The 23,872-nt window shown below is 33.2% G+C and overlaps 3 protein-coding genes across 5 annotated transcripts; 1 reads left to right on the top strand and 2 right to left on the bottom strand.

The window, feature by feature from the left end:
* The first annotated feature begins 486 nt into the window (after nt 1-486).
* Nucleotides 487-2,617, top strand: LOC129903102 (uncharacterized). Its single transcript, XM_055978590.1, has one exon. The coding sequence runs from the start codon at nt 964-966 to the stop codon at nt 2,380-2,382; it is 1,419 nt and encodes a 472-aa protein (XP_055834565.1). The 5' UTR covers nt 487-963; the 3' UTR covers nt 2,383-2,617.
* Nucleotides 2,618-10,371: 7,754 nt separating this feature from the next.
* LOC129904030 (F-box/kelch-repeat protein At5g60570) lies at nt 10,372-12,397 on the bottom strand. Its single transcript, XM_055979557.1, has one exon. The coding sequence runs from the start codon at nt 11,742-11,744 to the stop codon at nt 10,551-10,553; it is 1,194 nt and encodes a 397-aa protein (XP_055835532.1). The 5' UTR covers nt 11,745-12,397; the 3' UTR covers nt 10,372-10,550.
* A 3,344-nt stretch (nt 12,398-15,741) lies between these two features.
* LOC129902828 (serine/threonine-protein kinase GRIK1) lies at nt 15,742-23,872 on the bottom strand. Of its 3 annotated transcripts, none has more exons than XM_055978249.1 (13): nt 23,608-23,872; nt 22,223-22,456; nt 21,288-21,586; nt 21,032-21,106; nt 20,898-20,942; nt 20,241-20,315; nt 20,006-20,093; nt 19,769-19,893; nt 18,031-18,126; nt 16,919-16,985; nt 16,664-16,779; nt 16,491-16,569; nt 15,742-16,239 (listed from the first exon to the last, which is right to left on the bottom strand). In XM_055978249.1, exons 3-13 carry the CDS (start codon nt 21,582-21,584, stop codon nt 16,088-16,090), a joined length of 1,215 nt encoding a protein of 404 aa, XP_055834224.1. In that variant the 5' UTR covers nt 21,585-21,586; nt 22,223-22,456; nt 23,608-23,872; the 3' UTR covers nt 15,742-16,087. The 3 variants fall into 3 exon arrangements, with proteins under 3 accessions (XP_055834224.1, XP_055834223.1, XP_055834225.1); XM_055978248.1 differs by having other exon boundaries at nt 21,288-21,695; XM_055978250.1 differs by lacking the exon at nt 22,223-22,456.

Consider the following 23,872-nt stretch of genomic DNA (forward strand, 5'->3'; position numbering starts at 1 on the left):
TCATGAATCGGATATTCTAAAATATTAAAATGACTGAATTTAGTATTTAATAAAAACATCATGTGTCAATTAAATGAGGATTTAATAATTTTAAGTGTAATATAAAAAATAAAAAAAAACTAATTATTTTTTTCAACAAAGCAACTAACGCTGAAAGATATATATGTACTAAAATGTAGATGGCGAGGCCATGAATAAGCTAAACTACAAACAAAAATTATATTTAGACATTTTTACAAAGTTCAAAAGCATATTTGATCTTTTTTTCTATTCAAAATTCAAACTTAAAATCTCTGATGCTAAGATAAAAATTAACTACTTTCTGGATAACACAAACCCTATATAAAACCCAAATCCCACCAATTCAATAATAGCTTAACTGGACCCCCTGCCCCCAACCCCGGAACTAATAATCCTATCACCGTTTGACACGTAGTGGAGAACCGACAGAGAGCTAAACTTTCGTACAATTCAGCTTCTTCCTTATAGCATCTTCCTACTTTCATCTTTTCCCCATTCACTTCACTTCATACTCACTCTTTTTCATTCACAGATCCCAAAGTTTCAATCTTTTTTCATAAATCTTGATCCCCTTTTCAGTTTTTGAGTGCAATTTTTGAGTAATTTGGCATGTAGATTTCGATTTTTATGTGAAAATATGATGTGGGTCGAGCTCAGTTTTGGGTGATGAATTGGGGTTTTGAGATGGGTCAGAATCAGTTCGAAGAAATGGGGAAAAGGGTTTCGAAAAGGGTCTGGCTTGGATCCCAAATGACAATGGTATTACTGGTGGGTGGAAATCACACTTCATCCAGGTTTTGTACTCGTTAATCTGTTTGAATTTGTTGTTTATTTGGCTTATTTTTAGCTTTTTAGCTTCTCTGCAAACTTCACTTGCTGTTGGGTGCTACAGATCTTGAAATTTTTGAGCTTTATTAAAGTTGAGAAATCTAAAAGAAAAAAATGGATATGAAGGTTTTGAAATGGCAAATTCTTCATGGGTCATTAGTGAAACGTTTGATTCTGAAAGGGTTCTTGTTTGTTACTGTTATGATTGTTGTGTCGTTTGTTCAAATGACACATTTGATTCAGAACTCTGAGCCTATAATGTTGAATTTTGGTGTGTGCCCTTTGAACTTTGGGTCTAACCAGTATATGAATGTCACTGGGCTGTTGAAACCCGTTTCTAGATTGGGGTTTCCGCTGTTTAGGGTTTCTTTGATGAAACGCGATGATGAAAACTTGGCCAAGAATGTGTTTAAGGAGCTAATGGAAAAGGATCTCTTGGATTTGAATGCTAATGCATTGTGCGTTGGGAAGAAATCATCGGCTGCAGCTTTGGAGTTGCGAGAATTGGGACTCTTGAATGCTATTGGTGTTGATGCACACCCATATTTCTCTCTTGTATGGAGAAGATTTGTGTACGAGCTGGATCATGAGAATAATTCTTTCGATTTTGTGTTCTCAAGGGATCTGGATAAGGTCACTGTTCCAGCTCTTATGGTTCTTGAGATTGAGCGCGTCTTACGTCCAGGGGGCACTGGTGCTATGCTCGTGGGTTCTAGTAGTTTCTATGCGGGCAATTTGATAAAAGGCAACTTGATAAGGTCTGCCACCCCAGTTTCATCGTTCTTGAAGAGTTCTGATGTTGTTCACGTATGTGGGGTTGGCACCTATACTCTAGTGATGTTCAAGAAACGATCAGAGATTGTTGAATCTCTCGAGCATTCTGTGCTGCCTGCCAATTGTCCTTCCACTGTGAACAACAAGCCATACTTGAAGTACCTTGAGCCAATTGTGGAAAAGAAGCTTGGACAGTTTGAGACGGAAATCTCATACTTGCCCAAGTTCATGAACATCTCGTCAAGGAACAAACTGGTGTATATCAACATTGGTGCAGGGGAATTTGTAGAAACAACTCTTGCAAGAATGTTCAAGCCTCATTATCCGATCCCTCACCACCTGTTCAATGTTTTCGTTATTGATCATAACACCTCCGCACTATCTTTATATGTAAAGAATCCTGGTATTAACTTTGTGTACCATCCAGGACTCGCTGTTGCTGGGGAGGATACTTTGCCATTTGTTGACACTGACGAATACTTGAGTGCTCCGCTCGATCATGAAGGATTTGGCTTTATTGGTTGGTTTAGTGAAACAGTTAAAGAAGGAGATTACGTCGTCCTCATGATGAATGCTAGAGAAGCAGAGCTACATATTCTAGCAGAACTATTCAAAACTGGATCAATATGCCATGTCGATGAACTGTTCCTTCGCTGCTCAGCTGCAGACTGCAAAAATGGTCTTTTTGGAGACTGCATGAGCCTTTTCAAAACTCTAAGGAGAAGTGGTGTGTTTGCTCATCAATGGTGGGGTGACTAGAGTTTTGTCAAGAGTTTGTTGCATTTTATGTTTTCCTTTCTTCAACTTTTGCTTTAGTGTCTGTTGGGAATAAATAGAGGGGAGATTGTAGGTTGAAAGTTGATACTGTAATCTTACTTTTCTCCCCTCTGGAACTGCACTTGATGTCTTGTGTATGTGTCCATGTGTATGTGAGTTGCTTCTCTGTAAGTTTCTCTTCAAGTCTATGGAGGAAATATGTGTTGTGTTTTAAAAACTATGCTTTGTTATGATTGCATCATGTGGTTAACAAAAAAAAATGGTTGCTTGATGGTTATATTTAGCCAAATATTCAAGATTGTTAGTAAATGAAAGAAAATATATTGGTGGGAGGTAGCAAATACCTTGTGAAAATAGTTGAAGGGTGTGCATAAGCCGCCTAAAAGAGATTAAGGAAATATGTAGACATAACATCTTAATCTTGCATTCAAGGGTGTGACTTAAGAACCATGAGGTTTCAAGTTCTAATTTTAGCAAAGGTAAAAATATTAGGTGTTTTTTTCTACCTATTCAAACCTTAGTGAATAAAGTTGCTCAATATTTATATGCAAATTAATCCAAACATCATGGTTGATTAAAAAAACTATCTTACTAGGGATCAATTTGTTCAAAGCCAATTAAAATCCCCATCCATATATGAAGATAGTATCAAATAGGGACATGAATGAAGATGATTGATACAGAATTAAAGTAGGTTTTTTCATTTAATAGTATTATTTCTATTTCATTTTTTTCTTTTTTTGGGTGGGGTGGAGGCTAAAGTAGGGGTGAGGGTTCTTTTTGTAATTCTATTCCATCAAAGTAAAAGGGCAGCCCGGTGCACTTAAGCTCCCGCTATGCGCAGGGTCCGGGGAGCCTTGGAGTAACTGGTAAAGTTGTTGTCATGTGACCAGGAGGTCACGGGTTCAAGCCTTGGAAACAGCCTCTGGCAGAAATGCAAGGTAAGGCTGCGTACAATAGACCCCTTGTGAAACAAACAAATTGGAAAGTAAATAAATTGGATAAAGCAGATAGAGGCTATTGGAACAAACAAGAGATATCACTGCTCGCGTAGCCTAAAATTTCATGAATGTTGTTTAAATTTTTGATAGTAAATATTTTTTTTTTTTTAAAAGTTACTCTATAGGAATTCAAACCTGGGCATCAGGTAAGTTTTGAGCATACTCTTGGCACTACACTACAAGTCTTTATTGATTTTAAGGGTGTCCAAAATACTATATATGTTTGACCTATATATAATATAATTTTTCAATGAAGAGTGTCCAACTGGATACGCTAACACCAACGTAGCTTCGCCCGTGTACTCACTAGTATAAGATTAGCCTTTGACACAAATGCATCAATTTCAACAATAATTGTGAAAGAAAAGATAAACAGCTTTTCAAGTGTAAGTTTATGACTAGTAAAAATGCGTAGGATAAAGAGCACCATCGACATCAAATGGGAATCTCTAGATAAGAATGTTTTCAAACTCAATATAGTTGGAGCTCATAAATTCAATCTGTATAAGGAGAATTGAAGGCGTTTTCAGAGACTATAATTAGAAATGGATCATGGATTTCAATATGAGAATATATTATGCCACTAACATCTACATGGAAGCATTGACATTGCTCTTACAATTTACTTTACAAATCAACTAAACACCCTTAGAAATCGACAGTGATTGCAATGAAATCATTGGCATGTTACCTAATAAAGATTGTTACTATAAAAAATTTAATTGATGATTGCAGGTACCTATTGCATGAAGCAGGAAGGACATCAATCATCAAGCATATATATAGAGAAGCTAATGAAGTAACAGACTAGTTAGCAAAAAAAGGATGCGAGCTTGATATTTTTGAAAGTTTAATGTTGTACCCCAATTTCCCCCGCTTTTGTTATTGGAAAAATTATCAGGGTGAACACTTTTTAATAAATAATTACTGATTTTAGAGATATTTTTTATTTATTACCATCCATAACCATATTATGATATATCTGCCATGTATTAAAATTAAATTATGCATGCAATATAAATGTATTATAAGTGTTTTTAAAATATATTATATTTGTTTGGTAAGAAATTGACACAATGTATTATAAGTGTATTAAAGTGTGTGATAAATATATTATCCATGAATAAAACTTATATTATATGAATTTTATAAATTATTTTCGATAATATGTATTAAAATTATATTATAAATGTATTATAAGTTTCCAGTGAAAAAAATATTATTATTATAAATGATAAATATTTTCTTAATATAATATATTTATGTAAATTTTCCTTTGCTATTTCTGTAAAGAGACAGAATAGGTAGTACGTTGTCTAGGCTAGTTTCCTTATGTAATGATTCTTTTATTTGATTATTGAATAGAATCCTTTATTACCGAAAAAGAAAAAAAAAACGTTTCTAGAGTAAACCATTGATTTTGATACACTTGAAGAAAAAAAGAAATGAAAAAATCTTTAGCAACAAATTGAAACTATTAAATCCTTTGGCTAATATAATCAATTAACACGTCAACTACTTCTCAATTCTTAATTAGTTAGAAATTATTACATGAATTTTCAATGTTCATATTGCTCTATTCAAATCTATTTCATTTCCCTTAATGAACATATTTTGAAATTGAAAAAAAAAAGTTTAAAAAATGATCCAAGGCATTTCCTTGGTGAGCATAATTGGGTCGATAAACGTATTTCACGAGTGAATTAGTTGAGATTATTTTAATACTCTAAACTAGATCAATACTATCAAAAAAGAAAGTAACAAAAATCACAAAGTGAACAAACTTCATTGCTTTGAAGGCATGAACTACACTATGATCCAACCAAAATCTCTCACTAAACTTTTGGGCCAAGAAAATAACCCAAATGGAGCCTTAAGTATTTGGCCCAAAAGTCATATGGTCCAGCCCACTCCAAAGTGGAGCTTGGAGTTTGCCTTTCCATTTTCATTGGGAATTTTTTTTTATTTTTTAATTTTGTAAATTAGAGTAATATTGAAAGGTAGCAAGTATTCGTGAAATAATTAAGTTGCGTGTAAATCGGCTGTTTTGACTAGCACAAATGACGAACACTAATTCATAGATTTGCAAAAAGTCTTTAATATATGATTTAATTCACAATTCTAGTAGACGATCGAATATCGACAAACTCAAGCGAACGAGGATTGGAAATAATCCTGGTTACGATTAGTGAGAAAAAGAAGATCTTCAAAATCTCCAATCTTTTGTTATCTATTTTAGGTATAGTCAAATTTATCTATAGTAAATATCCTTTATAACAACATTTCACTAGGAATCGATTAAGAAAGTATATGTAAAGCAACATGCAAGAGTTAGTACTCTATTTAAAAATTAGCACTTAATTGCATAACCTGGACAGTAATAAAATAATTTTAAAAAAGCAATAGTGCTGAGTATGCTAACATTAAACTAACAATGGAAAAGGTAAAAAATATCCTTAAAATATGTGAAATGAACAAAAATGTCCTTCATTTATAGTTTGGTCCAAAAATGTCTTTATTATATCAAAATGGGTCAAAATTCCCTTTTTTGAATAAATATAATTTTTTTTTGAAAAAAATAAATCTTGTTCCTTATAAAAATATTACTTTTAAAAAACTCTATTCTTATTTTTTTTTTTAAACCACTTTGAGTAATAAAAATGTAGAAAATCATTTTTTTCTTCTTAATCTCATTTTATCAATTAAAATAGAATAATTTTCATGTACTCTTTTAAATTCTAACGAATAATTTATGTATTATATATAAAATCAAAGTAAATTCATCATTAATTTTTATTTAAATAATGATAAAAATATTATAATATTATAGTAAATCCAAACCATTGATGGGACATCCAGCCAGAGAATCAAAGGACAGATGGTATGTCTTTCTATCCATCCTGATTGTTGGATTGAAATAGAAATAAGACTTCATGCAGCAAGGTTCAAATCCAAGTAGCTTTGGCCCATGATCCAAAAGACCTGCAACTAGTTAATCATGCTATCCTTACTTTCTAACTAACCTACAATAAGAAGAGATGGAACTACTAGAATTTTTGCGTGTGAACTGCAGACGACTGACTTTGAAAGTAGAACACGAATCTATTTTCGCTATTTCGGGTTTTTATTGAGCGTAGTGAAATTGAGGTTCTACCTTTGTGTAAGTTGACAGAAATTGGACAACGATATTTCCCTTTTCATATATTTGGGATGCCCTATCTTTTATGGTAGGAAGAGGAAGGATCATTTTGAAGAATTACTGAAGAAGGCCAGGAAGAGAATCATGTTATGGCAGAAAAAGCTCCTATCTTTTGGTGGCTGATTCATATTGGTAGCACATGTTCTCCAATCTATGTCAGTTTACCTCCTCACAACTATGAATCCACCCAAAGGAGTAATCAAACAGTTGCATATGATATTTGTCAAGTTCTTTTGGAGTACTATTGCGGGATCAAAAGGAAAGCACTAGGTAGCATGGGAAGATATATGCTTGCCTAAGAATGAGGGTGGATTAGGGTTCAAGTCATTGCAGGATGTCTCTAAGGCCATGTTTGCAAAATTGTGGTGGAATTTCAAGGTGTCCACAGACTCTATATGGAGTGCTTTTATGTGAAACAAGTATTGCTAATAGACCCATCTAGTGATTGCAAAAAAGTTTAGGAGGATCACATGTGTGAAGAAAGATGGTAGAGATTAGAGAGGAGGTAGAACATAACATTTGGTGGCAAACCATTGATGGGACATCCAGCTTCTGGTTTGATAACTGGACTAGACAAGGTGCCCTATACTTCACTGAAGGGGACAATGTAGAGAAGGAGGAAATGGAGGTCAACAAATTTCTCAAAGAAAAGAGATGGGATAAGCAGAAGCTGTTAGATCACCTATCTGAAGAGATGACAGAACATATTGTGGAGACAATCAATCCCAGAATGGAAAGAGGAAGGGTGACAGAGTCTGGTGGATGCTAGAAACTAATGGTAACTTCATCATCAAATCTGCATGGGATTGTATGAGGATCAAGAAGGAGAAAAGAAGCGTATGTCATAAAATCATGAAGAGAACTCGTTCTATTCAATATTTATATGGGGGAAAGAAGATCTAGGCTAATAGAATTCCTTTCATTATTAAGTAACAATAAAGACATTTTTGGATCAAAATATTCACGACAAGAGCATTTTTGAATCAAACTATAAACGGAGAATACTTTATTTATTTAACATAGTTTAAGAGTATTTTTGATTCCTTTCCAAACTAACAAAAATCCAGTGTCCAATATTGTACTTATTTATTAAAGTTAAAGAAATATTTTCTTTTTCCCACAATCCCAAAAAGCAGAAGGGGATTTGCTATCCTTTCTTCCCTAAAACGGGCTAAAAATGACATGTCAAAATGGGCTAAAATGGCCAAAGTTTTGTCCAAATAAGGCATTTGCTTTTTCTAGAAAAATAAATAAATTCAGTAGAGTCACATGAGTCCCACTGCAAATACCATACCTTTCCTGCACATAAACTAAAGTCAGATTCTTTTTCATTTTAAAAAAATAATATTTTCTTTTTTCTCTTACTGTATACATGTGCATAGATATAAACACTCCCATCACAAGAAACCAAATCCTGCAACAAATATTCCAGCTTTTTTTTTCTTGGAATTTTAAATATTTAACTATACATAAAGAATGATTTTGAAAGAATACATCGATGATCTCTTAAATTTATTAATTAAGTGTATTTAGATACTAAAATTATAATTTGTTTTGCTGAAGCATCTGTCAAGTTAAAGTTTGTTCTTAGTTGAACAAACGATAAAGTGTTTCTATGTATATAATGAGTGCTTAAGAATACACAGGAGTTTATTCAAAATTTGAGTCAAAAATGTCTAGTAGAAATAATTTATTATATGTTTAGATGCTCAATTAAAACATGTCATAGTTCGAATATCTGAATGATTAGCGGCAAGTTGAAGGAATGTTGATGTATTCAACAAATAATTTTGTTTAAAATTGTTAAAAGACTTAAAAGATCAGTTAAATTTGAAGGGAAAAAAATCGAGATTTACAATTTGCTATAAATATGAGTTTGTTTCAAATGGTGGTGTCAGAATCAATTTGCACATAATTTGATTATTCTATCAATATTTACCACCTCTCGTCAACACAAGTACTACTGCATAATTCTATCCACCAAAACTTAGATAAATGAATTTATTTTACGAGATTAAAAAGTGATTATTTGTCAATTTAGTTACATTTTTACCCACATGGAGTCTAAAATGAATTTATGTCCCTCTTATGTCCCTCCTCATAAACACTTTTGTCTCATAATTGAAAAAACAAAACAAAAAAACAAGGCGCTTATGCCTATTTAGTGCATCATCTTATTCATGAGTTTTTTTTTATCACTACACAAGTAATTCAATTTATAGTTAGGCATTGCAAAATTAGTCCAATTTTGGTGAGTAGTTTAGGTTGTATTGAACAGAATGTTGTCTTATCAAAAATTCTTAAGTTCAAAAGATAAAAATAGCAAAAATGAAAATGGTGAAATGAATGTATAAAAATACTATGATTGAAAATATTCTAGACAAAGTGAGAGTAACTTTCGCGATGGCCAAGTTGTTGGAAGAGTTTCTTTCCAAGAATATTCTTTTGGTTATATTTTGTGTTTGAAAGAAAAGATGCTTACTGAGTTGTACTTTTGTTATGTTAAACAATTAGAGAAAGATGCAGTGCACATCAATTTGTGTCAGAAAAAACAAAATAACAATTTAATAAAAAGAAATGGTACTTTTACTGTTGAATTAAGGAAATAGAATTCCAAAATTTGTTTTTGAGTGGAGGACAAGTGCATAATTCAGACTTTACTGAATTTAACAAATATCAACAGTGTACAGCTCTTCTTTGTGTGTCTATGCACGTCTTGGAACTTGAGATGTAGATTATTTTTATAAAACTTTGATATCCAGCTAGTTTACGCATAACTCAATTAATTTCATACGGTATGTACTACCCTTCACGATATAACTTTATAAAACAAATCACCTAATAATTTTTGCCTTCAACGAAATCTAAAACTAAGACATGTAGAATCTCTCCTAGAAGTTTTTTTTAATGATGTCTTTAACGGAAAACGAACTTAATGAACAAATAAAGGGATATGCAAGAATTTATTCTTTCTTGAACTCTAGAGAACAAGTGAAAAAAGGTTCATCAGGGCGATAGAAAAGGCTTATAGAGGGGTGGTCTTACTACGACAAGTGAAGCTAGAGTTCTCTTTGTTCTGTGAAGGAACCAAAAAATTTAACAAAAGAATTCAAACAATGAATGAATTAACCACACTCTGATCAACCATGCATCATTCCAAGTTAGAATCGACTATATGAATTTCTATTTCTTCATTCAGACGTTTGTCATCATCATACTAAAATATATATCTATTTTACCCTATTTGCATAGTATAATTTCCAATAAAGCGGATACAACTGAACCCCCTTTGAACCATGTACCTTCACACTTGAAGAGACAGAACAGGTTCAACTTAATACAGGATTTGAACCATGATTTGAAGCTCATTCCCAGATCCCTACATAAGTATGTTCTATGCTTTTACAGTCGAAAATCGACTAAACCAAAATAAGTGAGCTAATGATGTCTCCTTCATTGCACATAGCAAGTTTCCTATTCACTCAAAAGTAGAGCAAAACCAAAATAAGAGTGTCTTGAGAACAAATCACCAAGGAAAACTGTAATCAACAAGAATTATGGCTTGTTGATTGAAGAAAATATAGTGCTAGATGGGACAAACAAACTGTTATACTCAAAAGATAATTTAATGAAGCCTCAGGAAAGAAAATTCAAACCCATAAGAGGGAAAATATCCATTATTTAGTATCCTGTAGATCAGTGAATCAACCATATTAACTCAATGAACAAGGTGAAAACCGAAATTTGGAAGCAAGCAGTCTGCAGAATGAGTGAGTGAAAATAACCATCCAGTTAAGAGGATGTTTTAGCTAAAACAACTGCTTATCTCAAACACCTGAAAGATGTTAAATAAAAAAAAAATGCTAATAAATCAAACAATATGTTGGAATTACGCTAAAAACAACGGTTGAAACGAGTGACTTCTTTCTCCATTTGGTTGGATGAACTTCTCAACAACCCATCACGGCACAATTGTATACAAAGACCCCAGAATGCTCTTTCAGGCCGATGACCTTCCAATCCAAGGTGCCGTCTTTACACCCTGATTTTGGTGCCCAAGAACTCAATATAATAGCTTCACCTTCTGGACCCCTGTTGCCACCTACCACCAGAAGTTCTTCACCACGTGCTTTGAAAGCAAGACCCCAACCATTCGAAGAATCAGTCCTCACGGGAAGTCTTCCCAATACCTCCCATGAGTTTTTTTTCTTGTCATACTTCTTTACCATATTGGTTAGATATTCAACTGCATATAGTTGGTTATTAACAACAGCAACAAGAGGAGGTGCCTGAGCAGCTCTATTGACGTTTGGATACATGCCCTCAATTTTCCTCCACTTCCTCGTTTGTAGATCAAACTCTTCCCCACAAGTCAAAGAATCGGTAGGATTAGTCATCCCACCGATCACATAAAATTTTTCATCCATGAAAAAGCCAGAGCACAATCTACGGGGAGAATGCATGTTTGGCAGTATTTCCCATATACCGGTCAAAGAATCATAAAGCTCAGCAGATTTTAGTACATTACCATTCTTGTCAGTACCCCCTGCAACAACAGAAATTGAACCAAGACTACCTGATCCAAACAGACAACGACGATGATTCATCCCTTCACATTTTTCCCAGTTGTTTTGAATCAAACTGTATTTCCATATAGCAAAATCAAACAACTCACGACCAAAAACCAGTAGTTCACTACCAACTGCTAATGACTCCTTATCTGCATAATTAAAGCAATCATCACAAGGAATTTTTGGCAATCTCAACCATTTATTTCTGAAAGGATCAAAAGCCTCCCAACCCCGAGGATCACAAACCATATAAACCCAATGTTCAACAACACCTATCCGCCTCCTCAAATCATATAAATAACCACTCTTGACTAGTGAGTTAAACTTGGCATTCAGGCATGACAACGACGCATAATCTGATCTAGAAGCCCAAGCAAGACATGTTAAGGCAACATCATCATGTAGGCCTGGAAGAAGTGAATCACTTGATCTAAATTTGCAATGACCATCATCATCTTCTAACCTCATTCTCTTCCCCTTCTCCTCTTCCTCCTTCTCAAACAAATACTCATACTTATTAACCTTATCGCAACAAACAAACTCTTTCTTCGACTTCTTAGTTTCAGAAGCCATGTTATCATACACAACCAAGAATTTCCAACCAATCACACACTTGAAAAAAAGTCAAAATACAATTTATCTGTCACCAAAAAGCAAAGAACTCCAGCTGCTTATTAACTATCCATCAATCAAGCAGCAACAATTACAACTACATGTATATGTCAAAACTCTAGCTGCTCTAATCAAATACTTTAAAATATTACCCAAAATATTCAAAATTCCTCATGTTTTGAGCTTATTTTTTCCCACTAAGATTAAAATTTCACAAATTATTCAGAAATTTTCCCTTATTTTGAAGCAGAAAATATAAGATAAACAGAACAAAGCTAATTAAACTTGAGCAAAGAGGTAAATTGAATAGGAAATGGATTATTCTGTAAGGAAAACAGATAGCGATTCGGATATTAACCGGGTAAGGAAACCAATTCGGATCTCACAGGAAAACCTGCTACTTATTTCTGCCAGCCGGAAATCAGCGTCGCCGGAGAGCAAAACCGGTGTGGTGATGCTTCCATTGCTGGAGAGAATTAATTTTCGATCCGATATCAGGTAACTATATCGCCGGGATATTCGCCGGAAAATGGACTTACGGCGACCATTTCACCGGAATTTTTAGAGAGAGAAAGAGAGTGTGGGGATCGGTTTCTTTTAGAACAGGAAACTGATAAAAAGAAATGGAAAATGAAAGAGGAAACTTTATTTATTTACATTTATAGTCCTTATCTTTCGATATATTATATGTTTACCCTGTTATTTAGAGATTTTGTGCAAAATCGTCCTTTTTTATATATTATTATTCTAATTTTCTAGTATTATTTTATGTACTATTATCTTACTTTTCTCCATAATGATATTGTTTCAAGTTAGTTGGAGCAGTATGCTGATTGAATATTTATTATTTTTTGGATTCTTTTTCCTTTTTTGGGGAATTTACTATTAAATAATAATATATTCAGTATAATTATATAGCGGAGAAAGTCGTATGTACCTAGTTTTAGGTCTATTTTATGTAAGTAGGAAAATTATTTGAAAAATAATCGTATAAAAACAAAAGATAAAGCGTTAATCAAAATAAAAGAAACAACACATAGTAAAAAAAATCAAAAGTTATTTTAGAAATTCACAATCATTTTCCTTTTTACTCCTTATGTCTAGTTTTACTTATTCTGTATTGACTTAGCACGCCTTCTACGGAGCAATAAACAGTATGGACATTTTAGACTATCATCTTTTGCTTTATAATAAATTATGAAAAATGTATTGAAAATGAACTATAGTTAATAATAAGGGTAATTAAAAATGAAATAATAAATTATCTCTACATTTTTCAAATTGAAAAAATAAAAAATAAAAATCTATTTTTAATATAGTAAATAAGTAAAAATAGACGAAAAAATTATAACTAAACTACATAATTTTTATTTTTATTTTGGATTTTTGACGCTTATCGGTTAAGCACCAAGAAAAAGTCAAACATGCTTTTGTCACCTTATCATTTTAGAGTTATTAATTGAAAGGGTCCAATAAGTTTGTTTGTGGTTACATTTTTGTCCCTTATTATATTATTTTGAGCATGTACAGTCCTTTGAGATTGTAAAAAACCAGCATTTTGCTCTAATCATACCGATATGTCATAAATTTAATAAAATTAATGTGTTTTGCATGCGATTAAAATAAAAAATAATTATAATAGAAAATATTTTTTGAAAAAAATCAATTGATGAGCATACAAACAAGTCAAAAATTTAATTGATATAACTTTTTTTCACGTTATTATAATAAAAATTGATCATAATAGTAAATTCTAAAAGTCTTCTTTCACTAGTTTATTCAAATTCATTCAATTGACGAACATATCAAACAAGCTCAAAATCTAATTGATTTAACGTACTTTTAATGTGTTTTTGTTTCGATTGATGAATATACATATCAATTATAAACCCAAATTGATTTAATGTGTTTTTTTTACGTTACTAGGCTAAAAAGATAACCATAATAGTAAATGTTAAAGATCTTCTTCACTAATTCATCTAATTGATAAAGATACTGTCATGCCATAAAATTAATAAAAATAACGCCATTTTATATGTGTTTTGCATGGAACTAAAAAAAGAATAATCATAATAGAAAATATTAAAGAATTTCTTTGATTGATGAACATACAAATAAGTAACAAATCTAATTGATTTTAACGTATTTTTCATGTTATTAGAATAAAAATAACCATAGTTATGAATATTAGAATCTTAGAGTTCTTCTTCACTAGTTCATTCAATCGATGAACATAATAGAAAAATATTTTTAAAAAATTGATTAATAAAAATACAGACAAATCATAAACCTAACTGATTTTTAACGTGTTAACAACGCTATTAGAATTTTTTTTTTTTTTAAAAAAACATAATAGTAAACATTAGAGATCTTCCTCATTAATTCATCCAATTGATAAACGACATGCCATAAACTAACAAAAATAACGTGTTTTGCACTTGACTAAAATAAAAATAATCATAATAAAAAATATCAAAAGAAATTTGATTGATGAACATATGGACAAGTCATATACTTAATTAATTTAACATATTTTTCACATTATTAGAATTAAAAAAAATACCATAATAGTAAACATTAGAGATCTTCCTCACTAATTCATTCAACTGATGAACAAATCGACATGCCATAAATTTAACAAAAATAATTTATTTTGTATATGACTAAAATAAAAATAACCATGATAAAAAATATTAGAAATTTTCTTCAAATGATAAACATAAGACAAATAATAAACATAACTGATTTAACATACTTTTATATTATTAGAATAAAAATAACCATAACCATAAATATTAAAGCTCTTCTTCACTAATTCATTCAATCGACAAACATAAAGACAAAGTCATAAACCTATTAACAATAACATACTTTTTTCTTCTTCTTCCTTTTTTTCGATTTCTCATTTGATGTTCGAAATTCGTAAAGCTTCGACTAAATTCGAATCACATACTATAAGGCTCATTCATAAGTGACGCTTCTAACAAAATTTTCTACATATCCAAAGCTTGAAACTGAGATGTATTATTAAAAATAAAATAATTTTATTATTGCACTCCAATTCATGTTGGTAACATACTTTTTTTCATTGCGTTGTTATCAAGCAAATAAACAAATAATGCTCTTTCAATTTTAATCCCCAATAAAAAAAAGAAAAAAACTATATTCCAAATGTCTATATTGGAGTAAAAAACTACTTTTTCCCTGTCCCATCAAGTATCAAAATTAGATAGAAACATAAAGGACTAGGAGTATCTTTTTTCTCATACCAAAATTACTGAATTTGGTAACAAAAACTTATCTCTTTTATTTCTGACATATTTTGAACATATAGAGATATATAGAAAAAATATCGGGAAGAAATAATTAGACATAACATAATATATTCGTAATTTATTGAGGATATGATTTTAGATAAAAGAGTATGAATGTCGAGAAATAAAATATATGATTAGTAGGTAATTGAATATTGTCAAGAACCATATATATAGTTATTATTACTCTGCTACATATTATCTTTGTCTTTGACTTTTATTAGTATTATTATTGTGTTTTTTTGTTTCAGTTATCATATCTTTAATGTTGCTATTATATATCTACTTTATATTTGATTTTGACATGTTTTATTTAAGTCAAGAATCTATCAAAAACAGTCGCTCTATTTTCACAAGTTAGGAAATACGACTATATACGATCTTACTTAAACCCCACTTATAAAATTACATTAAAATAGAAATACGATTTTCGATAAAGGTGTATGCTAATCATAACCCTACCATGTTAGAGTTAGAGAGATGATTTTCGATAGAGGTGTATGTTAACCATAACTGCACCATGTTAGAGGTAGAGAAACAATTTTCGATAAACCCTCTACTCAAGAAAAGCGATAAAGAGGGACATATACTAATTAAACATCTATAAGAGAGTGCTTATTTAATAACTTTACTATACACTATCATATGAAAATTCTTCTTTCATATAAAAACACATACAAATATCCACAAAAGCAAATATGCTGGCTTTCTGCTAAGTATCAAAACACAAAACTTGCACCATCACCACTAACAACAAAAACCACGAAAACATATCGCGGTGTCTCCCTGCCATTACAACTGAACCAGTACCCTCGGAGTATGACAGAAACCGAACAAAATTTACTCGAACCTCTCTTTTTCTACCATCCTTTACATAACATCCTGCAAGTGCAATTTGTCGAAAAAAGACATTCTAGTTTATCGTCCTACAAGTACTTAGAAGAGAGAACGGAACATTATAATCACATGCTAGAACATTCTGCAGTTAAATCAAGTAGGAGTATCCACCGCGCTCCCATCAGGTACATCTTTTTGCAACTTTTCACGCTGGCACCAACACGGATACTGAGGAATGGGACCTTCATCTCCTATGAACCACTCGTGTTGAGAAACATCTTCGAGAGTCAGCCTTTGTGTTGGATCTGTGCAAAGGCACTTCTTGTTAGGAAAAATAGGCGGAGAATTTAGTAGTAGCTACCAATAACAACATACCGAATATAGTCCCACAAGTGGGGGTCTGGGGAGGGTGAGGTGTACGCAAACCTTACCCCTACCTATGTGGGATAGGGAGGTTGTTTCTGATAGACCCTCGGCTCAAGAAAACCGTTAATTTAGTAACTACTATCGCCATAGAATGGCAGGATAAAGATGTCAGGCGGGATGAGAGACAAACCTTTACAGAGAAGCCCCTCTAGTAAATTCTTCAGTAGCGGATTCATATCGTCAGGGAGAATGATGGGGTTATTTACTATCTGGAAAGACAAAATAAAGGCAGTTAGGAAAGCAGGAAATACTAACGTCTGAGCCCGACTCTGTTGTACCTCAGATATATGAGGAGACTCCCACCTTGTCATATGTATCCTGGAGAGTGTCTCCTAGAAACGGGTATTTTCCTAAGATCATGCAATAAAGGGTAACACCAACCGCCCACGTGTCAGCAGCTTTTCCGTGATATCTATCTCCTATTAATAAACAAGACGAAGAGAAAACCACTTCAATAACAAGAAGAAGAAACTATGCCTTAGTCCCAAACAAGTTAGGGTTGGCTAAGTTTAACGATAATTTAGATGTCAGCATTCAACAAGGACAAGAAACTCTGACCTACGCAGCATTCAGGAGCAGTGAAAACAGGAGTGCCAGGAGATCGACGAAGCTTATCATTATCATCCTACAAACAGGAATAGTTCCAACTAATGTTAGTAATACACTGGAAAAGAATAGGAAAGAACAAACATAAACGGAAACAACTTAAAATAACACAATCACCATCAAACCCTTCAAACCCCAAAAGTCTAACACTAAAAGATGCAAATAAACAGAATTCTCTCCCATTAGGACATTATTCCGACTAGATGTGCGTCTAAATAAAGACTACCAACCTCTATGAAAGGTGAAAGTAAGAAATACAACTTTATCTAGCAGAAACTGCATGTAAAAGATACTTTCAATTTGGTGAAAATACTTAGTTTGCCGAGGATCTTTCGGGAACAACCTCTCTACCTCCTCGAGGTAGGGGTAAGGTCCACGTGCACAATAATCTACCCAAACCTCACTTGTAGGATTACACTGGTTATGCTGGTGGTGAATATACTTAGCTTATTCCACGAACCTCACTGAACTTCATGGAATGGTTTGCATTTGATACTAATGCATACCATTGGGGATTTCATTTTATTCTTCTTCTTCTTTTTACTACATAAACTTCTTCTGAATTTCTCGTCAAATGTACCTTCATACTTTTATACAGATTGTCCCAAATTCTCACTAAAATGGATCCAATTGGAAAGATAATGTGAATATTAACTTTTGGTCGAACTATTTTCAATAACTAATTTGACAAAACTATTTTGCTTGCCTTATACCAAAGTGGTCCTCCTCAGACCAACCAAAGGAAGAAGCTGATCTAATGAAAGATGAATTGTAGAAAGAATCCAGCTAGTTAACTTTCTCCTTGGCATATTCCATATGAAAATTCCAAGTTCCACGTCAAATTGTCTTATTCTACTATAAAAGTCAGCAGAATTATTTCACCAAGTGTTTTTTAAAAAAACAAGTTGGGTTTTTTCACCATGATATTGAAAAAAGAAGACACTAAGCATATAACCAAAAACATCTATTTCTATCCATATACACGTTCTTAATCGTAACATTACAAGTGACTAGGGCAGGAAATTCTTGGGAAAAAAAAGAACATGGTTGAGCTTTGATCATACCTCAAAAACTTGGCTGACGCTGAAATCGCCAATCTTCACCCTGCCAGAAGCAGTCACTAAAAGATTGTCTGGCTTAATATCCCCGTGTATAATATTCTGTTCAAGACAAGAAACAACATAGGTAAAATACCATCCATGGATTGAGAATGTAAAGGTAAGATGTCCGATAAGTGTAAAATTACTACTGATGCATGATTTTTTTATGCCCCACGGAGGCACTTATTCAAAAGTTTCGAGTCCTACTTTACTTGATAAAGCAAGTAATCTGTAATCCACATCCCATTGGAATTTCGCTGCTGGTAAAAGTATTACCTTTCTAATTAATGAGAAAAGCAGATCATGCGATTCATTGCATTCTTTACAGTGTTATCAAAAGCGAAAAGCACAAAAAATCTCTAAGGTCCTTTGGAGTTTTAAGTGCAAAGCACAATAAAGTGGGGGCTTTAATGAAAAAATCCGCAAATGGAGAAAAAAATGCAAATATGTATGTGTAGTCCAAGATTAATAATCATAAGCATGAATAACATATATATGGACAAAGAAAATGAAAAAATATTATGATCAAGTAAAATATCAATTGTTTAGTGTCATTGGCAAGGGAAAGTATGTCTTAAAGCCTTAATGACGACATTGAAGCGCCCATAACGTGAGACGAAGCGTTCAACATCTTTTGCGCCTCGCTTTAGGGCTTAAGCGCGCCTTTGACAACACTGAATCCTTCTATCTCAGGTTAAAAGGATGCTCATTAGAAAAGAAAACGGCATCAAAGGCACCCGAGCTCCAGCTAAACAACTAGCTAATGGAACAACTGGTAAAATGAAACAGATCTCAATTTGGTCTTCAATAAGTGAAAATCAAATAGCTACAAGGCCCATATATTTCCTAAAAAAACGAGAGAGGGGGAGGGGAAAAAGCTCCCTAAGCAAGAGATCATTAGTATTCAACAACAAAGGCTAAAGGTCCATCTATCCTCTAGAAAGGGCGTTGAAGAAAATCCTGGTGGCTCGGCTACAAAAATTATCACATTTATTGGAAAAGATTTACATTGCCAATCAAGTCGAGTAATTTGAGACTTTCTCTCACTCACCTTCCTATCTTACTTTTACAGGAAATCAACGGCAAACTACCTATCTTGACCAAGCAACTTATACATGACCTTACAACAACAAAATACCCAGTATAGTCCCACAAGTGGGGTTTGGGGAATGGGGAGGATGAGGTGTAAGTAGACCTTACCTCTACCTTTGTGGGGTAGGGAGGTTGTTACCGCTAGACCCTCGTCTCAAGAAAACATTTTCCAGAACAATTCTAAAAGAAATGAAAGCGTAAAAAAACTATGATGAAAATATTAACCTTGCGTGGTCAATTCTTCAGGAGTCGAGTCTTCGGAAAACTTGTTCTAGAAATGGACAACAGATCCAGAGTTATTTTTATATGGATCTATCCTTTTTCTTATTGCAAGAGCCGATTGTCCAACTTACTTAACACTTTACTAAAGTGATTGAGATTTGAGCTATAACCTGATTGAGGACATGATCTAAAATTCCTTGTATATAAAGCGTTAAAATGTAACAATGTTGTCAAAGTTGAAAAGCCATCACCAAAGTCTGTAGAGGCTTTAAGTGCGAAGCGCAATTACAATGTTTGCTTTAGTAAAGAAAGGCACAATGAAGAAAAAAAGTAATAAAATACATATGTGCAATATAAAAATAAATAGATCCGAACCGCTGGGACTTACATGAGAATGCAGATACATCAAGCCAGACACTATATCACGCAAGTACTGCCGTGCTTTATTTTCTTCAAGAACACATGGCGGACCAGAATCCTCACAAACCCATTTTCCTTCCACGTACTCAAGAACTGTTTAATAAAGGGGGAAAATGTTAGTTATTGGCATTCATATAATTCAGGAAGCTGGACGACTCCACAGAAAAAGAAAAAAAAAAAACTGGATAAGGCAAGGTAATGATACCCATGTAGAAGTTATCTGTTTCTGGGTCATCAATCACCTCAATAAGATTAACTATATTGGGATGGCACAGCATTTTCATGATCGAAACCTGCAAGTGACGAGAATTAACATTGACAAACTCTGGGACAGGAAAATAAACAATTCAGCGGACAAATAGCTAACGCTACAGGATAAATTTTGCTGATAACCCACAAAAATGAGGATTAAAACTCAAGGGAAGAAATAAACCACATACCTCACGAAGAACATCACCCATAGCAGTTTCTGAAGGTGCCACCCGCAACTTTAATAAGTGAGACTTGTGAAAGGCCTGCATTCAATAAAAACAAACATTATCACTATTTGCCAACTTCAATCAAGCCTGTACTCAATGACTAACAAGTAACAACACTAATTGCTCTTTGCGGACTAAATTGTCTGCGACTCTGTGTTAATGTCCACTTCCCTTTTCCGGCTGTTTCTCCACGACCCTATATAATATTGTCCATAGCATATAGTAATTCAATTACCTAATTTTTCCTTACATCTATCTATGAATGAATCGGAATGGGCAGTCTGGTTGGTGATTATTCAAAATATAACTCCAAAAATCTCCATCATCTACACTAGATGTACAATAGCAAAAACCTGAGAAGAACCCCATTAAAAATACTACAATGCAAAAACTCTTATCACTAAGTAAAGAAACAATTTAGCTTCAAATCCCACTCTAAACGTCTAGCATTTAAACTTCATCAAAAAAATAAAGAAACAATTTAGCCTTCTGATATGGGAATACAACTAGTACACAACTAACTTTGATATGGGAATACAACTAGTACACAGTTAACCTAAGTAAATATCGTGACCAAGTAAATTCCCCGATGCTAACCGGATATGTTAGAAATTTTACCTTAATGGCATAATGCTTTCCATCAGTGGAACTTCTATAAAGTACCTGTGTCATGCCAACGTGATCAGATGTCAACTTTTATTCCTCCAACCAAAAAAAAGAGAGAAAGATAACATCAATGTCTTTGAGCTCACCACTTTACCGTAGCTACCAGCGCCAATTTTGTATTCACGGGCATACTCGTTAACCATCTTGTTCCCATCTTCATCCTGAATCAAAAAGACAACAGAGGCGAGAAAACAGTCAAGTTACACCTCCCCTTATTCTTTTTTTCTGATAAATCAAAACTAGTGATCGATCATACAAATGTACGTCCGACCCATCCACGTCTCACTTATATGAGTATAGGATTTTCACAACGAATGTCATAAAGAGTTTTCCTGCTACTACCTCTGTGCGCACAACTTTGTGTGTTTCCTTGACGGGGATCTCCCTGCAAATTAACCCATTCTGAGCTCTTTCCATGAGAATCTCTTCAGAATGTTTAACCGGGCTATGACACACTTCATCATCCTCAGTACCAGTATCAATTATATCGCCACTATCAAAGCCATCATCTTCCACTTCTTCAACCTCTTGTTGTAACAATGGTTCATGTGACCAGCTGTTTCCATATCCCCTATTAGGCCTACCAACCTTTTTTGGTTTTCTTGCAAAAGAGAATCCTAAACATCCACAGCACCCCATTTCTGTAACTTCATCAACAGAATGCATCATCACAGACATCCAAAACAACAGAAATACGTCCCAATGGAGTACACTAATATACAGCACAATCAAACAATTTGATTCAAGAACCTGAAAAATCAGCTTACACATCTTATTATCATCAATCAACTAGACAACAACGAAATGATAAACCAAACCAGTGTAATCAAAAGCAAAAAACGTAAAAAAGCTCAAGGTCCAATGAGGCTTTAAGTGTAAAGCAAATAAAGTGTAGACTTTAATGAAAAAAAGCCGCAAAGGGAAAAAAATTCAAATATATATATGTTTAGTCCAAGACTAATACTTATAAGCATGAATGAGAAATTTATGAACATAGAAATTGAATTTTTTTTACGATAAAGTGAAATATCAATTGTTTAGTGTCTGAAGAGGCTCATTGGAAAGGAAAAGTATGCCTTAGAATCTTGATGAAGACACATTAAGCAAGGCGAAGCGCTCAACACGTTTTGAGTCTTGCCTAAGGGCTTAAGAGCGCTTCTTAGATAACACTAAAACCAGCATCCCCATATTCATTGGTTCAACAAAGCCAACAATAGGATATATATATATATATATGTCAAAAACACATATAATTGAAAACGAAAGCAGATGACAACCTTAAAAAGAGGAAAACGCTATTCGGGCATCCACCCGAGTTCAACTTTGTTATTCAATCGGATGCCATTCAGCAAAATGAAAGAAGCAGTTAATCAAATTGATTCCTGAGCGATTGAACCACGACATCATGAGAGTTCCAAGTTATTATAACAACAGATAAGAGATCAATGCCAGGCCAGAATCTTCCATTCGTCACCAGCTTTGGAGCCTCATCACACAAAAAACTTTTACCTCTGCCACAATTAAAAGAATCAACAAAAAGAAAGCATATTTGAGTATTGACCCACGTAAAGGAATCAAATTAACTCAAATTACCATAATATCAAAACCAAAAAGAATACAATCTATTCCCTGGCTTCTTCGTAGGAAATCAAAACCATCAAAAAGGTTAATCATTCTTCCACAATTTCTATAAAAACAATCAAAACCACTAAAAATACAAACTTTTTCCAAGATTCTTTGTAGGAAATCAAAACCATCAAGAGGTTCAATCATTCTCCTAACAATTTCCATAAAGATAATCAAAACCAACAAAAAATACAATCTTTTTCCAAGATTCTTTGTAGGAAATCAAAACCGTCAAATGGTTCAATCATTTTCCTAACAATTTTTTCATAAAAATGATCAAAACCAATAAAAATACAATCTTTTTCCAAGATTCTTTGTAGGAATCAAAACCATCAAAGGGTTCAATCACTCTCCTAACATTTTTTCATAAAAACCAATAAAAATACAATATTTTCCCTGGATTCTTTGTAGGAAATCAAAACCATCAAAGGGTTCAATCATTCTCCTAACAGTTGTTCATAAAAACAATCAAAACCAATAAAAATACAATCTTTTTCCAATATGCTTTGTAGGAAATCAAAACCATCAAAAGATTCAATCATCTCCCAACAATTGTTCATAAAAACAATCAAAACCAATAAAAATACAATCTTTTTCAAAGATTCTTTGTAGGAAATCAAACCCATCAAAAGGTTCAATCATGCTACTAACAATTGTTCATAAAAACAATCAAAACCAATAAAAATACAATCTTTTTCAAAGATTCTTTGTAGGAAATCAAAACCATCAAAAGGTTCAATCATGCTACTAACAATTGTTCATAAAAACAATCAAAACCAATAAAAATACAATCTTTTACCAAGATGCTTTGTAGGAAATCAAAACCATCAAAAGATTCAATCATCTCCCAACCATTGTTCATAAAAACAATCAAAACCAATAAAAATACAATCTTTTTCCAAGATTCTTTGTAGGAAATCAAAACTATCAAAGGGTTCAATCTTTCTCCTACCAATTGTTCATAAAATAATCAAAATCAATAAAAAAAAATACAATCTTTTTCCAAGATTCTTTTCTGAAATAAAAACCCCATTACCTTAAAGTTGGGAAAGATCAATTCTTGCTCAACAAATTTGGCTATTCAATGTTCTTAAAGCTTATAACAGGGACAGAAAATTTTGATGGGGATGAAAAAACAAGAAGAAAATGGTAAAGGAGCAAACTTTTAGGGATTGTTGAGATGGGGGAGGGGGGAGCAAGGGGTCCGTACAGGCTGTTGATGTGGCCAGGGTTGACTGTTACAGATGTACTTTATGTAAGCCTGCTTCCCTGCTACACCAGACACTCTTTGGCCAAACACT

This window comes from Solanum dulcamara, chromosome 9 (assembly GCF_947179165.1).
Source record: "Solanum dulcamara chromosome 9, daSolDulc1.2, whole genome shotgun sequence".
Taxonomy (NCBI): Eukaryota; Viridiplantae; Streptophyta; class Magnoliopsida; order Solanales; family Solanaceae; genus Solanum; species Solanum dulcamara.

Coding starts and splice junctions, on each gene's coding strand:
- LOC129903102 (XM_055978590.1), top strand. CDS start 964: ATGGATATGAAGGTTTTGAAATGGCAAATTCTTCATGGGTCATTAGTG.
- LOC129904030 (XM_055979557.1), bottom strand. CDS start 11,744: ATGGCTTCTGAAACTAAGAAGTCGAAGAAAGAGTTTGTTTGTTGCGAT.
- LOC129902828 (XM_055978248.1), bottom strand. CDS start 21,623: ATGTCTGTGATGATGCATTCTGTTGATGAAGTTACAGAAATGGGGTGC. Junction 19,894..20,005: donor AACAGATAACTTCTACATGG/GTATCATTACCT, acceptor TTTATTAAACAG/TTCTTGAGTACGTGGAAGGA. Junction 16,780..16,918: donor TGCTCCTGAATGCTGCGTAG/GTCAGAGTTTCT, acceptor GTTTATTAATAG/GAGATAGATATCACGGAAAA.